Raw genomic sequence first — 25,193 nt, 5'->3', positions numbered from 1 at the left:
GCAACAGGAGCTTAAATTGAAGATGCAACAGTAACAAATGAGTACTATCTAAATAAAAACAAAAAGGCAATTCGCGTTTCTGGTGGGAAGGTGTGGGGGAAGGCAGACAAGCCAAACAACATGGTTGAGCACTCAAAAGGAAGAATAATGCGATGACTTGTATTTCACCATGGACACAATGATAACTGAGCAAGAAGTCAATTCACAATGAAGAGAGCCAGATTCCTGATCTTATCACTTGTTGCATAAAATGGCATAGGATACCCCAGCAACTTTATCTAACATTCCTTGTTTTCAAGATTAGTAATGATTACCAATAATATGCTACTTAAAATCTCCCCCTATATTGGAAATGATTTCCCCACTTATAAGTTTATCTTGTACTGCACCCACACCTTCAACTTTCCAATGCTGAAGATGAAGAGAACAGAGCTCCTTCTCTATCTTCTCCTCATATGGACAATATGGGCAGCATGTCAACATGATTATAACTTCATCCCCACAGCTCAAGCTATAAAAGCAGGTAAGTTATTACACTTCACTAATCATGAGACTAATGAATGAATCATGCACTATTCTCTTCTTTCATGATATAATAGCTGAAGCAAATTGTGTTTTATCTATTTTGAGTCCAGGATTTCCTACACAAAGCAGTTACATAATTTTAGTAAACAAGTATATCAATGGATCTAAACTCTAGCTTCTTTATCGCAGTTACGTCCAATAAAAGCTCACTGTTCTACACCTTGAGATCAACAAGAAGACACATTCTTGCTAATTTGGTAAGTCTCGTAATATGTTGTCTCTATTTCCCAGTGTTTTGTACATGTATTCTCTATATCAAACTATTCTGAAGCAGGGCAAGTATGCGAAGATTTATAAACCGCCATCTGGGCCAAACCCAACTGGAAATCATCGTCCACCATCAAGGGCCAAACCCAACAGGAAATCATCGTCTACCATCAAGCCATGAACAGAAGAATGAGCTAGCCGTATAATTGGAGGTTAGACATATATGCAGTACTTAGACGATTTCAATTTTAGGCTATTATATTTGCACAAACAGTGGGATATCCTTTGAGATTGGAATTACATTCTCCTTTATTTACTAAATGGTCCAGAAGAGTGGTGTTTATCTAATCTAAAGACCTTACTACTTCACTCCTAACATGCTCGACTGCAAATAACCTTATCAATTTACAACTATCAAAATCTAGTTTAACAACAACTTAAGAAGTAAAAATCCCAGAGGTCATTCTCAAATCTAACAAGATCAAGACAGTTTTGAGTAAGCAGGTAGTGAAATCGAAGCTCATTTATTGATGACTAACTCAAGCCCAAGCTCCCAGGAAAGCAAACTAATCTTGTAGGTCACAAAAGAACAAGTCGCGTGCTAGCATCAGTAAAGCAGAGGTACGGATGAACATTATGGTAATGACTAATGAGGAAAATATTGGAAACCTTGGGCCAGCTGCTTAAAATTATGTGGTGCCACCGCCTTACTGCAAACTTTGATGCATCCTCTCATCAGAACACACTAGTGCTCGCTCAGGTCGTGGTTAATATTTGTACGATAATTGCGACAACAAAGCCCCATGCTACACATTAAAGAATATGGTATAATTCAGCTTTTCTTAGCTAAGCTCGTGGTTACACTTGAAAGAGCCTGAATAAATCCAAAAAAATTTGCCAACTCATCAGGCTTTCTTCAGTTAGCAAACAGTCCTTAAATAGCTGACCGGCATGAAAATGGCCACTATACACAGACTAAGATACAGATTTATCAAATATACAAGCTAAATTGCCAACTAAAGTATGTTGTCTCTCTTCTGCTATAGTTTATGCGTGTAGTCTCTAATCAAACCGTTGTGAAGCAGGGCAACACACAAGTCCATACACCACCACTGGGCCAAACCCAACTAGCAATCATCCCGCACCATCAAGGCCATGACCAGAAGAACGATCTAGCAGTACGAGAACATAAAATTTATTTAGAGTTGGAGGCTAGAATATATGTAATAAGTAGTTAGAAGATTTTATATTTAGGCCATTGTATTTGTACAAACACTGGGATATCTTTGGATTGGAATTTATTATCCTTCACCAACTAAGTGATCGGAAGAGTTATGCTCATCTAGTCTAAAGTGCTTGCTGCTCCATTTCTGATGTGCTCACTGCTAACTAATATTTTCAATTCGTAATTATCAAATCTAATTCAGTAAATTTTTGAAAAAGTTATTAATTCTACAGGGCACTTTCAAATGTCAACAAAATGAAAGAATTTTGTATAAGCTGGTACTCAAACCAAAGCTCATTTATGAAAACTAACTCAAACCCAAGCTACTATGAAAGCAGACTAACCTTGTAAGCAAAGAAAACAACTTCCATATGCACGCATCATTGATGCAGAGTCCAGGGTGAAGATTATGGTAACCAATGAGGAATAGAGGAAACCTTTGGCCCAGTGCTTAAGATTCTATCGTGTTATCATCATACTGCAGGCTTTGATAAACCTCTCATCTAACACACTTATTGTCGGCTGAAGCTATGGTTTTTGTTTGCAGGAGAATTGATACAAGAAAGCCCACATGCTACGCATGAAGGGAATATGGTAGATTTAGCTTTTGCTTGCTAAGCTGGTGCTTAAACTTGAAAGCACATGAATTCACCATTTGCATACTTGTCATGTTCTCATCTTTTGGCAAATAGCCCTTAAATAGATGACCGGCATGAAAATGGACACTATACAACTGACTAAGATACAGATTTGTCAAATATACAAGTTAAACTGACAGCTAAAGAATTGGTTTACCACTTTATACTGCACGCTTCCTTTTTGATCTTTTACTCTTCCTTGGACCTGAATAATTTGGAACTTCTTTACTACTGCTAGAAGCATAAGCCTCTTCTAGAACTTCTTCATCCTGCAGTCAATATTTATCAAGTCTATAAGCTCAAACTCAAAACAGTGTCTTCAAATAGAAAATTAATAGTTTGCCAGGCAGCATCAAATAGAACAATTCATTTTCGGGGTACAAAGAAGTTATTCTTTTCCCTCTTCTTTGAACTGAAAAAATAAAGATATTGAATTGTTTCAGAGCAACTTAGGTATCCATGAGCCTAGAATTGCGTATGCATATATCTTTAGTCTCTGAGTGAAGTCCATAAACCTTACAGCTTGATCGCATAACCAATCAGTATGAGTTTTTGCGCAAGATTATTGATAAAAAATTGCATTTTTGATTACTCTCCTTGCGTGAGATACATAGAAAAGAAATTATTTAGAAGACCAGAGGCATAGAGTTTTCAGATTGTTCTTTCGTCAACCTCTTCCTCTCGAGCAAACATATTACAAAAAATAGACAGAAATCTATAGGGAAACACTGAAAATTGGCATGTATAATGGAATACATATTAGACCAAAAATCTAGAGCAGACGTTTCTTCATGCACTTCAATTTACTGAAAAGCAGAATCACTGGTTTTAATGACTAGAGGAGTCGAGGTGCGCAAGCTCGACAGGACACTACGATTATCAAAATAAAATAAAATAAAATAAGAATAAGAATAAGAATAACTAGGGGAGTCAAGACACCCCTAAATAAAAACAAACTCCAATCGAATGGAGAAAATTTATTATCAGACAGCAAAAAGATACAAAAACACAACTATGTTTTTCTAATAACCGCGGTGTCTGGACAGCTTGCGCACCCCGACGAAACCCTTAACCGTAAAAACAATTCTATGTAATCATCTCAATGCAATTTTTGTCTAAAAGTGTTTGCGTAAGGGTTTGTAGTAACATTTTTTGCCAATATACGTCATTTCCGAGCTCAAACAATGTAGTCCAGCTCCCTAAAACAATAAAAGAAGATCAACTGGAGAGGTGACAAGAAAAACAAACCATCATCCTTTCCAACTCTCACAATGTGAATCTCCCTCTTTCTTTTGTTCTTCTTTATCGGGTAGTATTTCATCTCTCTCTCACACAATTGTTCTTTGGTTTGGCTGGCATAATGGGGTGTATGAGTAGCGTAGCTGTGTATCGAGATTCCATGATTACCAACCATGACCAAGTGCAGGTAAAGGACTACAAATTCACATCTTTATTACATGGAAAACGGGCTTGCATCATAAATGAAAAGGAAGGATTGTACTTCCAGATAAAAAACGTTTATAATGCAATAAATCATCGTGCCTTATTAGGCCTGAGGCCTTCCATGTCTTTTATTGTCCTTGGATGCCACTTCTTACTCATCACCTAACTAACAACTAATTTTTTTTTAATTATACAAACATATGTCAAATGAACTTGACATTCGAGATCAAATGCACAAAAAATACTTTGATGTTTACCTTGGGCTTGATCTCATCATCTGCTTCGTCCTCGGAATCAGATGTAGAGGCTGATATTCCAACCTTATCTGTAGGGAGTGCCTTGGTTGACTTTTTCTTCTTTTCACCTTCTTTTAGCTGCCTGAATCTGTCTCCATAAACTTTCTCGTTAGCTAGACAGGCATTGTACAAGTAGAGTAACTTTTAAATATTACACACACCTCTCTCCAGCTTGCTCAGACTGAGAGGTAGTTCTTTTTGCACGTCCAGCGCTGATGATACCACTGGCATCTCCACTCACAACAGGCGTTGCACCACCTAACTTGCGCAACCATACTTGCTGTGCCGTGGTCAGCACATTATTTGTGAACCTTGAAATTCAACATAAAAGGTGCAAGTTAAGAACTATCTTGTTTAATTGATGAAAATATCCAAAACACAAATCTATTGTTGAGATAAGAAAAATAAGAAAGGGAAGCATGATAATTTGTCAGTTGTTGCCCCAGTGACAAGAGAATTTAAAAGAAAAGCAAACAGAAGAGATATTGAGAAATTGTTTTGACATGTCTTTTAACCGGTAAGTTTGAAAGAGCCCAGGCAGTAAGAGGATACATATTGGTGCATAAAGGCGCAACTAAATTTCTTTATCCTCTCCCCTCATTCACAGTGATATAATCACTGGTAACAAGTGAATGGCAAGTTTCACTTTATTTATGTGCAGACGAACGTCGTTTTTTAATCAAGATGTGCAGATTTACATAGTTGTCATTTATAAAAATGATAATTCACACCGGGATGTTTATTTGATCCTATATTTGTCTAAGACCAAAACCATAATTCTATATCAGAGGTAATAATACGTAATTACTTTAACTAAGAGCTCACCAGTAAATTGTTAACCCTGAAGGAACAGACAAAGAGAAATAGCCAATCATGAGCGGAAGGAACTTGAAAACCAGAAGCGTGTTCTTTTGAGTTGGATCATCTGTCTACGAAGAGATTTCAAGGATTTCAGAATAACATGACAGACGCACTCAAATACTAAGAACAGAAGGAACTTAGCTGAAACATAAACTCAAGTTCGTACTTGGGGAGGTTTCATTATCTCCATTGAAACATATTGCGAAACAATTAGCAGGACAGGCAAAACAAGGTAAGCCACTGTGTCATGCCAACCCAAAGGCGGATGCCCATCCTGAAAAAGTCAACAGAATTTTTTTTTTGAGAAGGAAAAAGTCAACAGATTTTTATGTCCGCAGTTATACTAAAATGTACTTAATATTACAAGCAGATTTATCTTTTGAGCACAAGCGCTCAAAAGAAAATCAATTGGGTGAGATGATAAGGGGGGCAAATGCTCCAACTTTTTTGTGATTAGGAAGATTACTCAGAATTAATTTTAACACACAGAATGTGTATCGGGTTATGCTACTGACCACAAACGGGAATAGCCAAGAAACTCCAGATCCACTTTGTCGAGCAGCTATAGTAGTCGGTCCTCCCAAAGAAGGAATCCAAAAGAAACCTTCAGTCAGCAATCCCTTTTCAGAAAGCAAAAAAAGTAAATAAACTCATTATTTAAATCAATGAGTAAGAACATACGATAATATTAACTTCTTTTATACCTCATTTGCCACATTAGAGAGAGCTTGATAGAGACCAATCCAAACTGGTATAGTAGCCAAAGTTGGGAAACATCCTGTTATCGTGTAGCCACAAAATAAATAAATAGATAACCACAATGGGAGTACAAGAACTTCCAATATTCTTTACCTGGAGTCTAAACTTAACATGGAACGAATTATACATCCAAACCATATAGAAGCTCAAAGCGCTCATTATTACTTTGTGGCATGGTCACTTATTAACTGGCATTGACATCTGCAGTTAGTTGATGTGCTACAATTTGCGTATGTCAAACTAATTGTAGTTTTTATGTTGTAGTGGGTTAAACTTATGAATTCATTAAACTTATGGAGGTTTATTTATGCTACAATCAGTCTTTTGATGATGCAGTTAACCTTCAAGTCAATGCACATTTGACAGCATATCTAACTCTAGTGACTCTGTCGCAACTAAAAAACATAGTAATTGAGTAAATCTCTCAACTCATCGTGTATTTTAGAATTTTGGTATTCACATAAGACCTTTTTAACAGGTATCCACATCAGTTTTAAACTCTCGGGCACAAAGTTGAAACCTTTGATGCTATTCATAACCACTTCAGTACAGCTATTGGCCAGACAGCTCATAGGACAATGCACCTGAAAACTTACCCAGGTTGTTAAGTAGTTAGGAGCCCTTTCTTCTTTTACAACTCATGGCCTCAAAGGAATATCGCTAGGATACACAGGAAAGAGGAGGTTGACTATGCCTTAAAGCTAATATTTGTCATTTGAAGTTAAACATGATATGAAACACATTATTGGAAGTAAATACTAACCAAAATATTAAAAAGCAAATTTAAGGTCATAGAGAAGTGTTCTCTGGCATTGTGGAACTAGTTTGGGCGTTCGTGATCATCTATGCTTCCCTAACCATTGCATAAACTAAGTCAAACGTTACACTTAGCTCGACTCAATTCACTATCTCAAAGTTCTTCCTTCACTGAAAGAAGCATTATTAGTCGATAGAGTGAGTGCTGCATTGGCCAGGGAGAAAAACTGGAGGACAGGAAGATGTTGATTCACCCTTCCAGCAAGTATTTTTGGGTACTTTGGCTAGAGAGAATCAAAGATGTATTTAGGACAATGTTGTGTCTGTAAATAGTCACAAATACTAATGTTTGTACTTCTGGATTTTTGGGGTAACATGCTAAATGTAGACGTTCCTCAGGTCCCTACATTTATATGTGACAACTGAGTTTTTGTATGCACCTTCAATGGAATAAAATTTCATACATATCCAAAAAAAAGGAAGCCGATCACGTGAGTGTGTTGGAAAAAAAAAAATCAAGTGAGCACTACGGATGAGGAACTAACTTAATGACAACTTCAGATGCCATAGATATCAAAGATTGAAAAGGAATAGAACTGAAATCCAGTTCAAACAAATTTTGGATGGAAAAATGTCACTGCGCAATCCAGTTCTAAGATGTACTAGAACAAAAAACGAAAACCTAGACCATCGAGGAACAGAATATGAATGAGAAAATATGTAATTCTTTAACTGATTAAATCGCTATTAATTCACTGAGATATGATTTGCGATTCACTACTAGCCAGGAGAGAAAAGTCATGGTGAGTTCCTTTCAACATATATGCCCAATGCTTTAAACCAACTAAGAAGATAAACAGAAATGGTAAATGGAAGCATAACTAAAAGAGAGAGAGAGAGCTGACTGCTAGAATGAAGAATTACCAGCAAGAGGATTGACCCCTGCCTGCTTATATAAACGCGAAGTCTCAAGTTGGATTCTTTCCTGAATTAAAAAAAAAATTATAGATGTAAGTTCTGTTTGCTGGACTTGATATGAAAAGGCACAACATTAATCATAATTCTACAGCAATAGCTTCACGACAACAGAAATACTCCTCCTTTTATTGAACGAATTTTTTATCACCACAAGCAATGCTTTTCTTTCTTTTGATAAGTAAAGCAATACTATAACCATACAAAATAAAAAATAAAATATAAAACTCTAAAAAAATAAACAAAAGCTTTGATCTTACCAAATTAAGATGAAATCTAGCAAACAAGTTGTAACAATCCAAAAAATCTAACAAACAAGCTGTAATTGTTACAGTGTCAATTGCTCATACTTCACTCTTTTTCACAGTACTAAGTACCAAAGAATCTTTAATACATAGCTCAAGTTTTAGAAGGTCAAACGGTTCTGAAGAGCAGTTTAGATGAAACAGAAAGTATCAATTGACAAGAATTTGAACTCACCTGATTTCCAGCATATCGTTGCTGAATAGCTTTGATCTTTGGTTGGAGATTTTGCATTGCTAGTGTTGATTCAACCTTTCAAAAGACATAATATCATACATCAGCAACAATTCCATTGCAATGCAGATTTAAAGAATGAGGAACAAAGGAGCAGGGACTCTTGTTGAGTTCGACAAAAGATTCAATTCTCAATTTCCCATCACCATTGCACTATTTATAATACTAGACAGACGTAACTAAGTGGCAAGCCCTGAAATACCAGACCAACTCTTAAATATCAAGGTCAAGCAGCAAGTCAGCACAGGCTTACCTGTTGCTTTGTCAAAGGGAAAGTGACAGCTTTAACCAGGACAGTAAGCAATATGATTGCAAATCCATAAGAATAAGGCACATGCACAGCTGCCAGTCCATCCTTCATTACCTGAAAAAAGCAAAGTGAATGATGTGAATATAGAGTACGTGACGACATCAAAATACCAGTTCGCAAGAAGACGATCTCTCTAAAACAAAAACCTAAAAACAGTCTATCTAAAACTGAAACAAAATAAGCTGCAGTATTTGGGTGGCAAATCCTCCAAACGTAGTGCATTTTTGGAGGATCCGACACGGGTGTAGCAGCATTTTGGAGAGTCCGCGCAACATAGGTGAAGACAACCAACCTGTTGTCCTATATAACATTTCTTTAGCTTCCTCTAATTTCCTATCTTTTTTGGGAGGAAGGGGCAGAAGCTAAAATCTGGTTGGTTAGGGGAAAATCTGGTTATCGACTTGTGTCAACAGGAAAAATGACAAGAGCTAATAGAGTCTTTCAATTGGTAGAAAAAAAAATCCAAAATTAAGTTTAGTTCCCTTCCAGTGTTATCAAAGGCTAAAAGCAAAATAAGTTAAAAGAAGACTTTAACTGCAAAGGACACAGTGGAATACTCGAGTGCAAGTTGGCCCGAACACCACCGTCATAAAAGAAAAGAAAAAAAAGGATTAATAACGATAAACACAAACAACAATTATGCGGATAAAGTAATTGATAATTATAATTAAGGTAAAACTAGGAAAAATGATGCCAATCTAACACTAGTAAGACCTAAACTATGAAAACTATATAAACATGAAATAGATACATAAGGCAGCAAGTGAAATCGTTATTATGAATATGCTGAACGCATTATAGAGTCCAGAAAAGGAAAATCAAAATAAAAATCGTAACAATGATCAGAATTAGCTCGAAACTATGTTAAGTAAAGCTGAAAACGGAATTTAACCTTCAAAACGACTTCCATAGCGTCAGAAATGAAAGCGAACCAACCACCGGCTTTCTGAGGAGTAGCAGCAGTGGCATCGGAGGCAACACCAGGATCAGCAGCCACAGCGGCATCAGCTAACGTATAGAGAAGTCCTTCGGCTCGGCTAATAACAGCGTTGAAATCAACCGAAGAGTGAAGAGATTGAATCGGAGGAAGCTCATGGAAGCTGAATTTTACTCTAGTTGAAATAAGCCTTCGCCGGTGGAAGACATGGCGAGAGAACGACGGCAAAGGAGTTCCGATGAACGACGGAGATGAAATTAGGGTTTTCGCCATGGAAAATGCTCCCGAGGTGAAGGAGAAAATAGAGCTCAATTCAGATTGTGGAGGATGAGGGACAGCTATTAGAGAGTGGAGGAGGGAGAGCCAAAGAGAAAATATCCCTATCCTTTATTTTCCTTTTTGGGAATAAAAATATTGGAATTTGATTAACTGATGTTTGGCGCTTCGGTTATTTTGTTTGGTATGTCGTTTTTTGTTAGGTTTTTCGTTTGGTATTTGTATTAGCATTTAATTAGTTTCGATTCGTACGGTAATATTTGAATTTTGAGAGTCAAATAAAGTTATTTTTTATCATAATTTTTTCTAAATATAGAAATTTTATTTTAAAAAATTTAAAGAATTTATGAATAAGTTCAAAGTCAAAATGAACTTAGACTAATAGCCTGTTTGGCAAAAAGTGTTTTTTTTCAAATTTGAAGTGTTTGGCCAAGCTTTTAGGAGGAAAAAAAAGTGTTTTTGAGGAAAAGCAGGAAAAAATAGCTTTTTTGCTGAATCACTTTTTAAAGAAGCACTTTTGAGAAAAATAGAAAAATACACTTAGAAGCACTTTTTAAAAGTTTGATCAAACACTAATTGTTGCTTTAGAAGTGCTTTTAAATTAATTAGTCAAACAAAAACTGCTTCTCACCAAAATACTTTTGAAAAAAAAATACTTTTCAAAATAACTGATTTTCTAGCTTGACCAAACGGACTATAAGTATTTAGTAGACTGTCACATTAATCGGGACAAACGGAGTATATAAAAAAAAAATATTTTTAGAACTCAAATCTGATACACCTAGTTAAAGGTGAAGATATCTCAATTTTCAATGGTATACGTTGCTGTGGTTGCGGTTGGTCCACGATTACTATTATTTCTTATATAATAATACTTTATAAAATTCAAGAAAAAAAATACTTTTAGCACATATTAGAACTATTTTTGGGGAGTGAAAATGTTGGAATTTGATTAACGTATGTTTAGTAGTTCGTTAATTTTTTATTTTTATTTTTTGTTTGGCATGGTCGCGCTGTGGTTGGTCCACGATTACAATTTAATTATCATCCAATCAAGAGTTTGATGTCTTTCAGTTGGGTGGCGATGGGTTCCGGGGCGGCTGAATTAGTAAACGAGAAGGTAACTCAATACGGAATTGAGGCAGAAAGCGATTAGTCTTAATTTTCTTTTTACCTAGAAAAAGTATAGCAACAGGTTTTAAAATGGTTGAAAAAAATTATGACGTGGAAAAAAAATATGACGATGCTCTTTCACCTCTCATGCACATTATTAAACAGAATCGTTTATTCTAAAATTATCCATGCACAGTAGCCTGGAAAAAATATTTAAAAACACTACCATATCATTTACATTCTGTCTGTAAAATATAACTAGTCGAGACTTAGGATGCTTCAATACAAAATATTTTTTTTGTTAGTAATAGTAATAATAATAAATAATATAATAATAATAATAATAATAATAATAAATACAACGAGAAAAGGGTTCAAAATGCCCTAAACTATTGGAAAAAAGGTTAAAAATACCCTTCATCCACCTATTTGGGCAACAAGAATACCCCTTCATCCACTTGGTTACATTATGCCTTTGACCGTTAGTATGCTATTAAAAATAATTATTATTTTTTTGATAAAACCTAAAAAAAATTGCAAAATATTTTATTTTTTTAAACTAATGCACAATAGTCCACTAATTAGTAAAGTCTTCTTATTTATTTTTTTCATTTTTTACAAAAAACAATTCAGTTTTTATCAAAAAAATATATTTATTTTTTCAGTTTTTTAAAAGCATTTTTTTGTAAAAACTCAAAAACAATTGTAAAACAAACAAAATGTTTTTAATAAAATATTTTCGTTTTTAAAATTTAAAAAAATATTTTCAAACGGGATACTTTCATTTTTGAAAAATATTTTTTTTCATCTTTTCAGTTTTTTTAAACATGTTCGGTTTTTATTTTCCGTTTTTCATTTTTTTTAAAGAAATTTTTTTTGTTGTTTTAAAAAAACTGGAAAAAAATATTTTTCAAAAACGAAAATATTTTGTTGAATTTTTTTTCCAGTTTTTAAAAAACGATAATATTTTATTAAAAACATTTTTTTTCCAGTTTTTACAAACAAAATGCTTTAAAAAACTGAAAAAATGATTTATTTTTTTTTTGTAAAAACTGGAAAAAAAAAAGAAGAAGAAGAAGACTTTACTAAATTAGTGGACTACTGGTGCATTAGTTTAAAAAACGAAAATATTTTGTAAAATATTTTTTTTAAGTTTTACAAAAAGAATAATAATTATTTTTAATTCAGCATTGACCTAACGGTCAAAGGGCATAAGTGAACCAAAAAGGTGGATGGAGGGGTATTTTTAGCCAATAGGTGGATGAAGGATAAGTTTAAACCTTTTCCAATAGTTTAGGGGCATTTTGAACCCTTTTCTGTAATAATAATAATAATAATAATAATAATAATAATAATAATAATAATAATAATAATAATAATACACTAGAAAATCGTAGGAGTATAATCTAAGAGAAAAACTGCATTATCAGGGGTAACAGTTAGAGGCGGGCCCCGAATTTTTACGCGACAGGGTGTTTACCCTAAAAACGGATAACAATTTAATTTACGTGTGGTTTTAAGGATATGCAGATTAATTCAATACAGATGATGAACCGCATTAGATTAAACAAATAAAGGACGTAATAAAACGCCAAACCAATTAAGGGGAGTGATCCCGGACTCAGTAACAACTTTAATGAAACGTTTGCCTTCGATCCCGGGTTCACGATAATGAAGAACTGATGAACAAAGTAAGAACTTTGAATAACAGAGAAAATAATAGCACATTTCCTTGATATGCGTGTTACAACGATGCCCAATGAATAGTTAGACTCCCATTTATATAGTAGGGAGTTTTACCCTAAGTACAATTCCATAAAAAGTAAAAATCTTTCGTGCTACTAATCATTGATTTTTTGCCGATATGTGCCGAGATTCATGCCGTGATATCCAACTGGGCACGGATATCACAGCCCTTTGTTTGTCGTGCTTGATTATCTGGTAATGCTCTCCGAGGTTTTGGGATTTGAATCGGACCTGGGAGCGTGGCCCCGATTCTTTCGAGGGCAGGTGTTTTGCCCGGACCCCGACTCGAGGAGCTCCTTGCTCCGATTTCAATTCCTTACGGTCACACTTCTGCTCCGTTTACTTCATCGAGAATCGAGGCGTCCAACGGGCTCGGTTTCACCCGTATACAGATAGTCCCCTTGTTTCTTGGAGGGTAAGTTTACTGAAACGACGAGAAACGACATATGCATTTCGATTCCTTCTTCAGTATGCCGTGACAAAAATGACAAAGAATCCGAAACGTCCTATCAATCGTGTCATTATGACTTCAAACACGCATCAGCCATCGGCAGGTCATCCGTGAATATGAAACGCACGAAACCTTTATAAATACTTTCCTCCTTCGTTCATTTTTTACCTTTTGACCATGCTTCTACCTTCGAGTTTTCTGGATATCACTACCCTTCTTCACACTCTAATATTTCCACCTCCGTTCTTCAAGACTTCTCAGTAAGTTGCAAGTTTTTACTTATTTTCTACCCAAATCAACGCACTTGACCTTTTGTCTTTCAACCTTTCTTCATATTTTTCAAGCTTTTTCCAGACAACAACGGCTAAAACTTCCAAATTTGTTCCCCAAAAAGTCGCTTCTTCTTCTTCAATATCGACTGCTGAAATCGAGGAGACCACTCCCGATATTGTCGTCCTCGAGAGATTTGCTCCTGGCATGACTACCAATGAACCAGCTGCCGAGCCTCCCTTAAAAATGTTCATTCTCGGGGGATGCTCGGTTGCGGATGACTTTAAGGTTGAAAATCCCTCATCGGTGCAAGGCCGGTGTGAGGGAGTATCAAGGTATATATGTTCTATTACTGAAGACGTCCTTCCTATGGTCCGAGAGGAATGTAACCGGGCGGGTAAGGGCGTAGTTGTCCCCGGGCCTGCAGACGCCATCACTACCCACGTGGAGGGTTATCTAAGTGTTTGCACTTATCCCTTTACATTAGGCCCGGTGGACCTAGTTATCTTGGATTTCTGCAAGAGGTACGAAGTATGCCTCACTCAAATCCACCTGTCATTGTGGAGGATCGTGATCCTCCTTCGTTATTTCGTGAACAATACAAAATCTCGTCAGTTCACCATCGATCACCTACTTTGCCTTTATAGTCCCCGAATCTTCCGAGGGGGGCTAATAAAGCTCACGCGCCGGGCTAGCAAAACCTCATTGTCGAGCATCAATGAGGACCGGGACCGAGGCTGGCAAGGACATTTTGTTCGGGTGAAGACCGAAGACTTGGTCCCCCCCCCCCCCGAACTCATGTTGTTCCCTGAGAAGTGGGATGCATCTCGTAAGTACAGTTACCCTTTGAATGCTAATTTACCTTCATCTCCTCGTTTCTCACTAGTACTTGTGGTGGTGCAACCATTGCTCGAGTCCCTAATGTTATCCGTCAGCTCAAAGAGTGGATCGAGGGCATTTGTTCATAGATGCATTATTCCGAGCGCTCATGGTGCAAACTCTCGAGGGGCCGCTAGGAAGCCCGTTCACACAGTAAGACCCTTCCTCGAATAGGTAATATCTGGTACTCCCATTCGTATCGTACTTACCTTCTTTTCTTCACTTTTCCTTTTGTAGGTTTGCCTAAGACCATTGAGCGTAGGCCTTCAATAGGGGACGACGATGTGTCTGTTGATCCCTCCGCTTTGGGGCAGCTCGGGGCTGCAGCAGGAGAGAGGAAGAAAAGGAAGGCTCCGAGCTCCCCGAGCTTAGAGAAGAAGAAGCCAAAGAGAAGGTTGGCATGTGAGCCAAAGGAGAGCTCCAGCTCTTGAGCACCCGGGTCAGACTCACTTTTTCGGCTTAGAGATGAGCCCGAGAAAGACGATCTTTTTTTGGCCCACGGGCTGACATCCCTCGAGGAGCGGGCAGCTGTTGAAGAGGAGATCCATGAGGTCGATCTCCCTAAGACCAGGGATATCGATGAGGAGGCCGGTATTAAGACTTCCAGGGATAGCGGCCACATCCCGAAGGAGGCGCCCAGTGTAATAGATATTTCAGGGTCGCCTTCTTATATCGAGTCCATGCTCGAGGAGGCCCGAGCGGGGAAAGAGAGGTCTAATGAAGGGGCTAATGGCATGGACAATCCCCTTCGTTCCTTTTTCGACGGTGTGGACTCGTCCGTCTTGGAGGACTTCTCCAAGATGGGCGACCTGGAAGTGCCGAGGAAAGATCCTTCTTCAGAGGTCGGCGGGCTGAACTCAAGTCCAAAGTTAATCAACCAGTTCCCCACCCCGAGTGTGGATCCCGGCCGTATGAGGTCAATAATCATCACCGTCCCGGAGGATGCCCGGGTTCTTTCTGCTCCCATAGGAGTAGCAAGCTACCTCCGGTGCCTGGTAACCGAAGAAGACCAGGCGAAAATGAATGAAGTAGATGTGTCGTGCCTATTAAATGAAGCGCGACCGACGCTGAACCAGGTAAGGTATCATTATGCTCTTTCATCCTCTAATTTAGTTCTTTATATTTCTCATGTCTTCTTTCTTTTACCTTTTTGCAGGCCTCGGTACTCCATCATGAAAGCTTTCTTCGGTACTGGGTTGAGGCTAACCAGCTCGAGGTTGTCAGGGAGCTTACCGAGAAGAGAGACATGTATAAGTTTCTCATCGAGCAACACAAAGGTGTCATCAAGAGTCTCCGGGCCGAGCTGGATGCGGTTCAGAAGGAGCATGCCAACTTGGTGGAATAGGTAAAAGTTTTCGAAGTTAGGAATGAAGACTTAGCCATGGCGATTAACGACCAAACCTCGCAGGTTCTGCAGAAGATTGATCGGATTGACCAACTCCGAGCTGAAATAAACGAGGTCCAGGCCATAGCCGATGTCTGGAAGGGAAAAATGTACCGGCTGACTTCGGGAAAGCAGATCGCCCTGGAGCAGCTGACATCAGTAGAGATTTAACTCCGAGTGGCGAAAGAGAAGGCCAATGCTCGGTCTCGACAAAAGGAGGACCTCCAAGCTCAACTGGGCTCGGCCATTGCTGAACGGGATGCCCTTGGCAAGGAGCTGGAAATAACGAGGTCCGAGTCGAAAACAACCAGCTGATGGTGAAGAGATGGTGGCCCAGTATAGGGTTAATGTTGAGTTAGCCGAGGCCCGCCTGAAGTCACTATTGAGTACGTGAAGCGGTTATCTCAAAGGGAGACCCTCAAAGATATCCATGCCCGAGGTTTCGACCTGTTAGCCCAAATTGAAGAGGCGAAAATGCTCGAGTTCGAGGTCAAGAAGCTGGCTGAACCCGAGGGTGAAGAAGACTTTGAGGTCTCCGACGATGGATAAGACCCCGACGACTCTGGTGACGAGGCGGGTTCTGGTGGAGATAAGGTGTAGGTGCCTTAGGAATTTTTTGTCTTTTTTTTGCATTTTTATACACTTATTTGTTGAGGCCGTTTTTCATTGGCCTTTTACAAAGCTTTCTAAATGTATATATAAATTTTTTTTTTCCTTTTGGAAATTTCTCAGTCTATTACCTTAGCATCCTTTTTATAATTGCAAAGATGCCTTAGCACGGAATAAAACATAGTAATAGGTTATTTTTCGGAGGTCCGAACAAGACTTGTTCTCGATACAAGTTTTGTTTTAAACTTGTGGGGGCTCGAAATGACTGGAAGCTTTCCCCAAAATGCTTGTTTAGATGTTTTTATACTATAATTTTGCCGAGGGTAACCTTTGAACATGTTTGGAATTTTGAAGGCTTATGTTTTGAATTATGGGATTCGGACATCTCCGAGCCGTTGGTGGTCACTACCTAATAGGTTTTGTGCCTCGGGTTTCGATAACTTGAGCCATCTGAACTTATCAAAGGACGATAGTCCCCGAATGGGGGTAGCCCTTTGGGCTCGGATAGGGGTGGCCCTTCGGCTTGATAGTTATCGAGTAGGAATAGCCCTCAGGCTTGATACTTTTAAGAAGCAAAAAATGTTGTTAGCAAGGTAGAAACCTTCTTTCATTTTTGTGCGTAATGTACTAAAAGGTGTGTTATAAAAGCTCGTATTGCGGCCGGTGTGACCTACGCGGGTACGGTTCATTTGATCGTTTGGCCTTACAATGAATCCTATACTACCGAGTCGAGACTGATCGAGCACAGAGTTTTCCTTTCCTTGCTAAAAATCATGACCCGAGGGTGAATGGCCCCTAGTATTCGAGGTCGATATTTGAGAGGGCTCAGATACTGTTGATATACCATCGACTCTGATTCAAAAAGGTTCTTCGATTCTAAGTTCGCACGATCCACTGTTGCCATCGTTAAAAACCTTGCCAGAAAACCCATTTAGGATAAAATCGCTCAAGGAAAAAAAGAGTGCAACGAGTGCTTTCAGCCTAAACAACTACATCATCTTTGGCTATTGCCTGCAAGTGTTAGTCAACAATCTCATATATATATATATATATATATATATATATATATATATAAGAATGAATAGGTTCGTACCTTACTAGTACTATTGTTTTAAGCGGGTCACATTCCAGTTGTTCGGTATCTGCTCACCGTTCCCTGCTTGGAGTTTGTACGAACCTTTATCGGTAATCTCGATAATTCGATATGGACCTTCCCAAATAAATCCCAACTTCCCTTCGTTCAGGTTTTGGGTGTTCACTGTCACCTTTCTTAACACCAAGCCCCCGATATTGAAGTGTCGGAGGTTGGCTCTCCGATTGTAATACCTTTCAATCCGCTGTTTCTGGGCAGCCAACCAAACGAGGGCGGCCTCGTGCCTCTCATCCAAAAGTTCCAGGCTCGTGCCTATGGCCTCACCATTTGACTCTTCGGTCGCATATCAGAACCTGAAACTCGATTCTCCTACCTCGACCAACATTAGTGCTTCGGCACCGTAGACCAACAAAAATGGGGTGGCCCCGGTACTAGACTTTGAGGTCGTACGGTATGCCCACAGCGCTTCGGGCAAAATTTCTTTCCATTTTCCTTTGGCATCGGTCAACCTTTTCTTAAGGTTTTGGAGTATATTTTTGTTTGTAGACTCCACCTACCCGTTCCCACTAGGGTTATAGGGTGTTGACAAGATCCTTTCAATCTTATGGTCCTTGAAAAATTTGCTTACCTTGCTGCTGATGAACTGCTTCCCATTGTCACATATGATCACGGCGGACATCCCGAACCGACATATTATGTGGTCCCAAATAAAATCAATAACTTCTTTTTCTCTGACTTTCTCAAATGCCTGAGCTTCAACCCATTTAGAAAAATAGTCAGTCATAAATAATATAAATTGAGCCTTACCAGGTGCCCATGGCAGGGAACTGACGATGTCCATTCCCCATTTCATGAATGGCCAAGGTGACAAGACCGAATGTAGTAGCTCCCCGGGCTGATGGATATTGGTGCGTGCCTCTGACAGCCGTCGCATTTTCGCACGAACTCCTTCCCATTTTTCTCCATGTCGATGCAGTAATAGTCGGCTCTGATTACCTTACGAACCAACTATTGGCCCCCGAATGGTTCCCGCAGGTACCTTCGTTAACTTCCCTAAAAAAATATTTGGTGTCCCCCGATCCGAGACATATGGAGAGTGGGCCATCGAACATTTTTCTAAACATGGTGTTATCTTCGGACAAGCTAAACCCGGTTGCCTTCGTACGTAGAGCTCTCGATTATTTAGGATCCGAGGGCAGCTTCCGGGTCTTCAGGCAATCTATATATTTGATTCTCCAGTCCCAGGTTAAGCTTGTCGAGTTTATCTAGGCGTGACCTTCTTCCACTACCGATTTCATGAGTTGTACGACCATTTCCGAACTGAATTCACCGTTATCAAACGATGACCCCAAGTTAGCCAGAGCATCGGCTTTGCTATTTTGATCCGGGGGCACGTGTTGTAGGGTCCATACCTTGAATCGATGTAGCATTACCTATAGTTTATCCAAGTATCTTCGCATTCATTTCTCTTTCACTTTGAATGTCCCATTGACTTGATTCACCACAGGGAGAGAATCACATTTAGCTTTGATCACTTCAGCCCCTAGGATTTTAGCCAATTCGAGACCTGCAATCATGGCCTCATACTCGGCCTTATTATTAGTCAATTTCACAGTTCTAATAGATTGCCTAACTACGTTGCCCGTGGGCGACACGATGCCAAGTCCGCCCCTTTGCGTTTGAGGCACCAACCGTAAAGAGGGTTCAGATCCCCGAGGAGGTCCCCGAGGTTAACAACAGTTTCTTTTTGACTTCGGGTATTAAGGCCGGTGTGAAATCAACCACGAAGTCTGCCAAAATTTGAGATTTGATGGCGGTTCGTGGTCAACATTCAATATCATGCCTGCTAATTTCCACGTCCCATTTGGCCAATCGTCCTGAGAGCTCGGGTTTGTGCATTATGTTCCTCAGTGGATAAGTGGTTATGACACATATGGGATGACATTGAAATATGGCCTTAACTTCCTAGAGGCGCTTAGCAAAGCGAGCGCCAATTTCTCCAGGTGAGGACACCTTGTTTCGGCCTCGCCTAGAGTCTTGCTAACTTAATATATAGGAAATTACGTACCTTCTTCTTCCCGAACTAAGACTCCACTTACCGCTATCTAGGATACTGCTAAGTACAGGTACAACTGCTCGTCTGCCTTCGGAGTATAAAGCAAAGGTTAACTTGAAAGGTACCATTTGAGTTCTTCCAAATCTTGCTGGCACTTCGGGGTCCACGAGAAGTTATTCTTCTTCTTCAATAATGAGAAGAACCAATGGCTCTTATCGGAGGACCTTGAAATGAACCAACCTAGGGCAGCTATGCGCCCAGTTAGCCTTAACATTGTCCACCACGGTGATATCTTCTATGGCCTTGATCTTGTTGGGATTGATCTCAATCCCCCGATTGGACACCATGAATCCATGGAACTTCTCGGACCTGACTCCGAATGCGCATTTCTCCGGGTTCAGCTTCATATTGTATTTCTTCAATATGTTGAAAGTTTCCTACAAATGTTCCAAATGGTCCTCTGCTCGTAGGGACTTAACTAACACGTCGTCAATGTAAACCTCCATTGATTTTCCTATTTTCTCTCCGAACATACGATTTACGAGGCGTTGGTAAGTGGCACTAGCATTTTTTAGTCCGAACGGCACTACATTATAATAATAGGTGCCGTATTTAGTGATGGAGAAAGTATTTTCTTGGTTGCCAGGTCCATTTAGATCTGGTTGTACCCGGAGTAGGCGTTAAGAAAGCTGAGTATCTCGTGGCCGGCCTAACATCGATCATATGATCGTTGTTAGGCAAAGGAAAAGAGTCCTTAGGACATGCCTTGTTTAAGTCTTTGTAGTCTACACACATTCTTAATTTATTTCCCTTTTTAGGCACTACTACTACGTTATCTAACCAATCCGAGTACTTAACTTCCCGAATGGAACTTATTTAAGGAGTTTGGATACCTCGTCTTCGATGAATGCATGTTTGACTTCATACTGAGGCCTCATCTTCTGTTAAAATGGGTGAAACTTCGAATCCAAGCTCAGCTTGTGAGTAGTTCTTTCTGGTGGGATCCCTGTCATGTCAAGATGGGACCACACAAAACAATCTATGTTAGCTATAAGGAATTCAATGAGTTTTTTCCTGAGCTCGGAAGTTAGCCCCGTGCCCAGGTACACCTTCCAGTCAGGCAGGGTGCTCGATCAATCTGACTTGCTCTAGATCCTCAACCTTTGACTTGGTGGCATCAGAATCGTCAGGGGCTATGAAAGACCTTGGAACTCCATAATCGTCATCCTCGCCTGTCTCTTGCTTTTCTGGTTCGGTCGAGGCCGGTGTCGGTGATTATTATTTGGTTTCTTCCTTGGTGATCGAACTCGGGTTCTTTGATGTCAAGAGTGCGGATATCGGGATCACCTTATCGATCGCGAACATTCCTTTTCCGGCCGGCTGCTCGCTGTAATCAGTTTTGATCCCTCCCGGTGTGGGAAATTTCAACGCCTGATGTAGTGTCAAGGGTACTTCCCTCATGTTGTGAATTCATGGCCTTCCGAATAGAGCGTTGTATCTCATATCACCTTCAATCACGTAGAACTTCGTTTCTTGAATGGTTCCGGTGGTGTTTACCGGCAAGGTTATCTCTCCTTTAGTGGTATCACATACCATGTTAAATCCGTCTAAAACTCAGACTGCAGGCACAATTTGGTCTTGTAGGCCCAGCTGCTCCACAACCCTCAATCTGATAATATTGGCCGAGCTACCTGGATCAATTAACACACGCTTAACTCGAGGTTTATTTATGAGTACAAATATTACCAGTGCATCATTATGTGGTTGCACGATGCCTTCAGCGTCCTCGTCATTGAAAGATATGGTTCCCTCTGGTACATAATCTCGAGTCCATTTTCCCTTGTAATGGACACTTTAGTGCGCTTTAACATCGGCCCCTGGGGGACGTCAACCCCACCAATTATCATGTTAATGACATGCTGAGGTTCCTCTTGCTCGATCTGCTTGATGGAGTCCCTATCCTTGAAGTGATTTTTGGCTCGATCACTAAGAAATTCTCGGAGGTGTCCGTTATTAAATTCTCGGATATGGTATCACAACTTACCCCCTAGTCTATTATCTCGTTTGTTATGCTTACAGATGCCTAGCTCCTTTTGACAAGGTCTCTCCGAACTTTTTCAGCAGAATGGATTCGATTTCATCATATTCCAAGTCGTTCCCCTTGATGGCACACATGCAGGATGCCACATGTTTGTTTGGATCAGTTGTCCCATTATACTCTGGAATTTCGGGCATACGAAACTTCTTTGGGATCGGCTTCGGAGCTGCACTCAGAGGGAAAGGCTTTTGGACAAATTTTTTGGAATCCAGGCGCTTTAGTATCGGTGGTGCTCCTGGGATTTGATCAACCCTGGAGTTATAGTTCTCCACTTTTTTGTCGTTAGCTTCGATTTTCTTTTCTCTCGATTCCACCCGTTTTGTCAGTTCCTCGGGCATCTTTATTATCTTGCGATTGATCTTGGGTTCAGCTTCACTCGGCATTTTTCCGGGACGGTTCGGGCTCAATTGTGCTGGGGGCGCAACTCTAGTTCTGCAATTGGGCTATTATTGCTTGTTGAGCCTGTAATATTTCGAAGATCACCCGCAAGTTGATCTCATCGCCTTCGCTGACATGTGTACTCCAGGCTATCGATCAGGCTCCCCCGCGAATGTTGTTTTTGGGGTCGGTTGGCAAGTTTGCTTCGATAGCCACATGTGAGTTAGTATCGATCGGGTCCGGGATTGGAACTCCGTTGGGGTCAACAGGGGGCACCTTGTTGTTGGGCACCACATTGTTTTTCTCACCATGGTGGCCGGATTCAACATCAACGTTCAAATGGGCAGATTGGAAGTTTGACATTTTTAATTTGACCTGAAATCAGGAGCTCAAAGAATAAGTGTAAAATACAGTGTGTTATGGAAATTTGTATTAAATTGTCACTATTATCCTTAGCCCCACGGTGGGCACCAAACTACTTACCCTAAAAAATGGATAACAATTAAATTTTATGTGTGGTTTTAAGGACATGCAGATCAATCTAATACAAATGATAAATTGTGTTAGATTAAACAGATAATGGACATAATAAATTGTCAAACCCAATTAAGGGGGGTGATCCCGGACTCAGTAATAACTTTAATGAAATGCCTGCCTTCGATCACGGGCTCACAATAATGAAGAACTAATGAACAAAGTAAAAACTTTGAATAACAGAGAAAATAAGAGTATATTGCCTTGATATGCATGTTACAATGATGCCCAATGAATAGTCAGACTCCCTTTTATATAGTAGGGGAGTTTTACCCTAAGTACAATTTCATAAAAGGTGAAAATCTTCCGTTCTACTAATCACTGATTTTCTGTTGATACGTGCCGAGATTCATGCCGTGATATTCGGCTGGGCATGGATATCACGGCCCTTTGTTTGTCGTGCTCGGTTATCTGGTAATGCTCTCCGAGGTTTTGGGATTCGAATCGGACCAGGGAGGCGTGGCCCCGATTCTTAGGGCAGGTGTTTTGCGCGAACCCCCACTCGAGGAGCTCCTTGCTCCGATTTCGGTTCCTTACAGTCACGTTTCTGCTCCATTTGCTTCGTCGAGAACCGAGGCATCCAACGGGTTCGGTTTCACTATAAGGGGCACAATATTCTGCTCAACCAGTGTCCTCTAAAGGCTTTTACTGTTCATGATGTCAAGTGCTTTAAATTAACCATTTTTAAAGTATATACATATACATATTTCTATTAAAGCTATGGGGTTCGGTCACTGTAACACATAGGTCTGCAAATTTCTGCTGAGCTTACCGGGTCCGGTGACCCATTATAACACATAGGTCCACTTCTGGTAACAGTTGAAGCTATGAGTTTTTGTCACAGAACCTTAGTTATTTTAGTTTAGTTGGCTTAATAAGTAACTTCGAAGTGCGGTCTATATGCATGATCTAGATATTTTAACACCATAAAATCAAATTGGACCTACAACAATACAGTATAATTTTTTGTAACAAAATAAATAATTTGAAAAATATAACGACATACAGTATCTATTTAAATTATACTTTGATACTATCAATATATTTAAGTCAAAGTCATTAAATTTATGGTACCCTAATAACCTTATGTCTTCTTAGGCTGGAATTCATGTCAAGGAGATAATGAAATATTTTGAACGATTACAATAAGGGTGGGAAATGTTATTGTCACGATCCAATTCCATTATAGGTCGTGATAGCGCTCAACACTGTTGTTTGGCAAGCCAAACACTGATCAACTAGTGATTTTTCGTTTTAGATAAATTTGTACACAATAGCTTTTTCCTTATTTAAAAAGAAAAAAAAAGATTTAGGAGTTTGTAGCTTTAACATAAATAAATGGAAGCAATCAGTACGAATCGTAATCATGTGAACAAATCAAAACCATAAGTCTACTAATGTGTGTGCCAAGATCTGGTATCACACGTATGTGGGCAGTCAAGTAGAATATATAAAAAAACAAATGCTAGCCTACTGTCTAAAAGAAAATAGACAGAAAATAAAGCATAAGAGAGACTCCAGGTGCTGCAGGACGGCTCAAAAGAGCAGCTCACCGGGAAGTCTCAAGCTGGGGAATCAATCTACGCGGCGGACTGGTGGCCAGATACACCTGCCTCAAATCCTGTACCATCAAGTACAGAAGTGTAGCATGAGTATATAAAAATAAGTACCCAGTAAGTATCTCGTCTAACCTCGAAGAAGTAGTGACAAGGGGTCGACTCCGACACTTACTAGGGCCAACAATATATAATATGAAGTTCCAAATTTAAATCATAATGTATGTAGATAACAATAAGCTCAGAACAAGAACAATAACTGGAAAATCCTTCCATCATATTTAAGAATTCAAGGCACTTTCTTCATTTAAAACAAGTGACCTTTCAATCGGCAAATTATACAACTATAAAAAGCTCGAGTTCTATTATCACACACAAATACCACTGAGGGCGTTTGGCCCGATCCAACATAAATGTAAATTGTGCACTGCCGAGGGTCGAACGACGTGAACTATAGATGCATCTATTCACCCCGCTCGTGAATCACACATGCGACGCGGTCAAACATAAATTTAAGGAATTACCCCGCTTGCGGATCATGCGTGCGACGCGGTCAAGTATAATTTTATCACTGAAATCATAACCCTTTCTTGATTCTTTTAAAAATGAAGACAATTCAACTTGAAGCCTTTAAATCCTTAGAAATCCTCAACTTATTTCCTTTTGTTACAATTAGCACGTATAATCAAATAATGGTGTCCACAGAGCATGGTGTAAACCTAAAACTACCCAAACATAACAGAACTAGTAGCTACGTACAAACTCTCATCACTTCGTGCATACGTAGCCCCCACAAATAATCACATAAATTAAGTTCACCTATGGGGAAATTTCCCTCTTACAAGGTTAGAAAAGAGACTTACCTCGCCTCAAAGCCTACTTCCAAACTCAAGAATGCGCTCAAACCCTCAAATCGGAGCCGAACAATCCAAAACTATTCAAATAGTGTAAAAACCAATCATTATAAGTTCAAAAGTTTATATTCTAACTATTAAAGTGATTACCCAACCCCAAAGGCAAGATTCCTAAAATTCAACCCCCAGGCCCACGTGCCCGGATTCCGAAAATTTTCGAAGGAAGTTGTTATCCATGACCTAAGGAACATAATATATGATTTTCACTAAGTTTCATAATCATTTTCGTGGTAGAATCTCATTTTTATCAAAACCCTAGGTTTTCCTCTAAATTCATGATTTTCACAATTTTATACATGTTAATCTA

General features: G+C 39.3%; 2 protein-coding genes across 5 annotated transcripts; one reads left to right on the top strand and one right to left on the bottom strand.

Annotated features, from left to right (window-relative positions):
- Window positions 1-139: 139 nt before the first annotated feature.
- On the bottom strand, window positions 140-9,918 carry LOC109212938 (inner membrane protein PPF-1, chloroplastic). 4 transcript variants are annotated; one of them, XM_019376671.1, is made up of 12 exons: window positions 9,485-9,918; window positions 8,536-8,646; window positions 8,226-8,300; window positions 7,695-7,755; window positions 5,960-6,033; window positions 5,771-5,875; window positions 5,422-5,529; window positions 5,220-5,323; window positions 4,556-4,705; window positions 4,356-4,482; window positions 2,813-2,924; window positions 140-511 (listed from the first exon to the last, which is right to left on the bottom strand). In XM_019376671.1, exons 1-11 carry the CDS (start codon window positions 9,800-9,802, stop codon window positions 2,817-2,819), a joined length of 1,341 nt encoding a protein of 446 aa, XP_019232216.1. In that variant the 5' UTR covers window positions 9,803-9,918; the 3' UTR covers window positions 140-511; window positions 2,813-2,816. The 4 variants fall into 4 exon arrangements, 3 of the variants coding, with proteins under 3 accessions (XP_019232216.1, XP_019232215.1, XP_019232214.1); XM_019376670.1 differs by lacking the exon at window positions 140-511 and adding an exon at window positions 870-956; XM_019376669.1 differs by lacking the exon at window positions 140-511 and adding an exon at window positions 1,578-1,964.
- Window positions 294-1,137, top strand: LOC109212939. The gene is made up of 3 exons (XM_019376673.1): window positions 294-523; window positions 715-782; window positions 860-1,137. Exons 1-3 carry the CDS (start codon window positions 307-309, stop codon window positions 971-973), a joined length of 399 nt encoding a protein of 132 aa, XP_019232218.1. The 5' UTR covers window positions 294-306; the 3' UTR covers window positions 974-1,137.
- Window positions 9,919-25,193: the final 15,275 nt, after the last annotated feature.

The sequence above is a fragment of the Nicotiana attenuata genome, unplaced genomic scaffold, assembly GCF_001879085.1.
Source record: "Nicotiana attenuata strain UT unplaced genomic scaffold, NIATTr2, whole genome shotgun sequence".
NCBI lineage: Eukaryota > Viridiplantae > Streptophyta > Magnoliopsida > Solanales > Solanaceae > Nicotiana > Nicotiana attenuata.
The sequence above is the reverse complement of the archived record's forward strand: the minus strand, read 5'-3'. Positions and strand labels throughout refer to the sequence as shown.

Bases quoted from the DNA above. Each gene is read 5' to 3' on its own strand.
- LOC109212938 (XM_019376671.1), bottom strand. From the start codon at position 9,802: ATGGCGAAAACCCTAATTTCATCTCCGTCGTTCATCGGAACTCCTTTG. The intron at 8,301-8,535 runs GTAAGCCTGTGC...GTCTTTTGAAAG, and splicing joins TCCCTTTGACAAAGCAACAG to GTTGAATCAACACTAGCAAT. The intron at 2,925-4,355 runs GTAAACATCAAA...TATTGACTGCAG, and splicing joins ATGATGAGATCAAGCCCAAG to GATGAAGAAGTTCTAGAAGA.
- LOC109212939 (XM_019376673.1), top strand. From the start codon at position 307: ATGATTACCAATAATATGCTACTTAAAATCTCCCCCTATATTGGAAAT. The intron at 524-714 runs GTAAGTTATTAC...TCTTTATCGCAG, and splicing joins AGCTCAAGCTATAAAAGCAG to TTACGTCCAATAAAAGCTCA. The intron at 783-859 runs GTAAGTCTCGTA...ATTCTGAAGCAG, and splicing joins GACACATTCTTGCTAATTTG to GGCAAGTATGCGAAGATTTA.